Source organism: Lolium rigidum, chromosome 3, assembly GCF_022539505.1.
Source record: "Lolium rigidum isolate FL_2022 chromosome 3, APGP_CSIRO_Lrig_0.1, whole genome shotgun sequence".
Lineage (NCBI taxonomy): Eukaryota > Viridiplantae > Streptophyta > Magnoliopsida > Poales > Poaceae > Lolium > Lolium rigidum.
The window spans coordinates 369149595-369152131 of NC_061510.1; the positions used below are offsets into that span (position 1 = coordinate 369149595).

General features: G+C 55.9%; 1 protein-coding gene across 1 annotated transcript; it reads right to left on the reverse strand.

The window, feature by feature from the left end:
• Positions 1–479: 479 nt before the first annotated feature.
• Positions 480–1711, reverse strand: LOC124697391. Its single transcript, XM_047229991.1, has 4 exons — positions 1298–1711; positions 1125–1202; positions 910–1009; positions 480–814 (listed from the first exon to the last, which is right to left on the reverse strand). Exons 1-4 carry the CDS (start codon positions 1709–1711, stop codon positions 480–482), a joined length of 927 nt encoding a protein of 308 aa, XP_047085947.1.
• Between the last annotated feature and the right edge of the window lie 826 nt (positions 1712–2537).

Consider the following 2537-nt stretch of genomic DNA (forward strand, 5'->3'; position numbering starts at 1 on the left):
AGATGATCTTGGCGGCGAGGAAGATCTTGCCCTCGCAGCGGTCGACCTTGACTCGGCCTTCTCCCAAACACGGGATTCCGCTGTAGGATAGCCAATACGAGACCAGAAATCTCCGAGCAACTCGTCGCCGATGAGGACAGCAGCAGTATCCGGCGGTGGAACACGTGGTTCATCAGCCAGACCGCGCCATGCCACCTCCTCCGCCACAGAAAGCTCCTCCTCGCCTCCCGAGATCTCACCGAGAAGATCAAAACGCGAACCAGGGCTCGACGAAGTGGCCGCCGGCCGATCTGCCGGCGATCTCCCTAGCCCGATCGGCTGAAGGAGCAGCCTACGGCGAGGTTTCCTCGGCGGCGTCCGCCAGCCCTCACTCGGCATCGCACTGTTTAACTACTTGATTAGATGATTAGCTAACTAATCAAGTAGTTAAACCTCTAAGAATAGTTGTAAGAAAAGGGCGAATTCTGAATCCTCCAAATTCACGCGAATGAGGTGCGCTTGCATCGCTGCGGGCGCACCGAGAGCTTGGAGAGGAGGAAGACGCCGGCGGAGGAGGCGAGCACCGCCCCGGCGAAGCAGGCCATGTCGAGGCCGGTGACGAGCGGCACGCTCTTGAACTTCTCCAGGACGCCGGCCTGGAGCAGGAGCAGGATGGCGTGGCCGAACCGCGACTTGGCCTGCACGATGGACTGCAGCCTCGCCCCTTCCTTGAGCTTCTGGTAAATGGGCTTCTGGACGGCGCTCTGGGAGCCGTAGAACATGCCGTACATCCCCATGCCGAAGGTCAGCAGAGCTGTGCCAATCAGGAACATGTCTGGAGAATCATAGATGTGCACGGTGCACCCAAGTTAGTGACAGACAAAGTCCTCTTTGAAGCGAAGAAGTCGAAATGCTGGGTAGAACGCGTACCTAGTGCTTCGATGAGCAGCTTGATGATCTCGGCTTGGTCTACTACCTGTGACATGGCACGGAACTGCAAGATGAAAGACTCCACGACAACGCCGCAGCCCTGCAGAGAAAGAATTGATCAGCCTTGGATGACTTGACACCGAACAATGCTTGCAGTATGAAGGGTTGCTTTTCCATGGAGGAACTAGCTGAAGAATCAAGGTAGCCTGAATTACCTCGAGAAAGCATGGGACTGAACCGAGAAGCGATCCGGCCACACCGATGAGCGTGAACGACTGGCACCTGACGACGCCCTGATGCAGATCCAGATGAACATTTCTTACTAAATACTATGCAAACATTACTTGTACGAGATCTGTAATAAGATGTGAGTCGGTTAGTAAATTACCTGATGGATGACGGCCTCGATGACCTTGGCCCAGCACCGCCGAGGCAGCGACAGCCACGTCGCCCCGAACTTCCTGAGCACCAGCCTCCTCGCGACCTCGTACGCCAGGGGCAGCAGGAGTTCTACGCTGTTGGCTTCTCCCGGCAGGCGCAGCCCGCGCCGTTTCTCCTCCACGGTGCTAGCGGTGGCTGCTCCCAAAGTGATCAGCGCCGCCCTCTGCTCGGCGGCACGGTTCATCTTGTGCCTCCCGGTCGTCTCCCAGAGGGACGGGAACTTCAGAGACGGGATGCGGCACGGCCGGCTGGCGGTGTGGCCGGAGGCCGCCGAGGACGAGGACGGAAGACGGCTGTCAGGGTGTAAGGCCTTGGCGGTGGTCGCTCTGAGAAGCCTGCCGCTACTCGCCCCTGCTGCCATTGCTGAACTCGGTCAGCGCCCGTTTGCTGAAACACCGTGGCTTGCTCGTGCTGTGTATATTGACCGTTGCACCTGATGCAGAGGACCTGCTATGGAATGAGACCGTATAAATACTGGAACGGGGGCCGTGAAGGTGAAGGCAGGAACGACATGGGACATGTGTAGAAACTAGCAAGTGGGGACGAAGGTGCGCTCCAAGAATGAACGGGCCGGTGCAGGGGCGTGTGGAAGGGCGGACGATTCCAATGGCGTTTCGTGTGGCTGGAGAAGGTTTGTCACGGTGCTGAACCTCACCAACGGTGTATAGTCGTCTCCGTGGTTTCTTTGACGTGTTAGTCGTACCCGCGCGCTTTTTCCGTGATATTTAGCGCCACTACGTACAAAACTCCGGAGCATACTTAGGTTAGACTAATCACGCGAGGAACGACATGGGAGCTGGCGAAGAGTCGATGCATACTTGCAACTGCCAGAATAGCTCATTTCCGGGTGACCGTGGCCACGGTGAGCCGTGGACGGATCTAATCGTCTCACCCATGGCCCCATCCCTCTCCTATAATTATCTCTTTTCACTCGACTAAGTAGCTCTCGTCGAAACATGTTTTTGTTCTGCTCTATAAATTAAGTCATGCATGGTTGAAGTGAATCAGAGCAAATTAAAGGTAATAATAAAAAGATACAAGGAGAGCCCATGGTTACCACCCAAACAAGACCAAGAAGGGATCGAAACTCCATGACTATACCCTCAAGAAGATAACGACGCATGCATTGCTTTCGTCGAGACCACAAGGTCAAATGTTTTCACCCGGAGCGCTAGCGCAGCGAGGGT

Bases quoted from the DNA above. Each gene is read 5' to 3' on its own strand.
- LOC124697391 (XM_047229991.1), bottom strand. From the start codon at position 1,711: ATGGCAGCAGGGGCGAGTAGCGGCAGGCTTCTCAGAGCGACCACCGCC. The intron at 1,203-1,297 runs GTAATTTACTAA...GATCTGCATCAG, and splicing joins TCGAGGCCGTCATCCATCAG to GGCGTCGTCAGGTGCCAGTC. The intron at 1,010-1,124 runs GTAATTCAGGCT...CTTTCTCTGCAG, and splicing joins CAGTCCCATGCTTTCTCGAG to GGCTGCGGCGTTGTCGTGGA.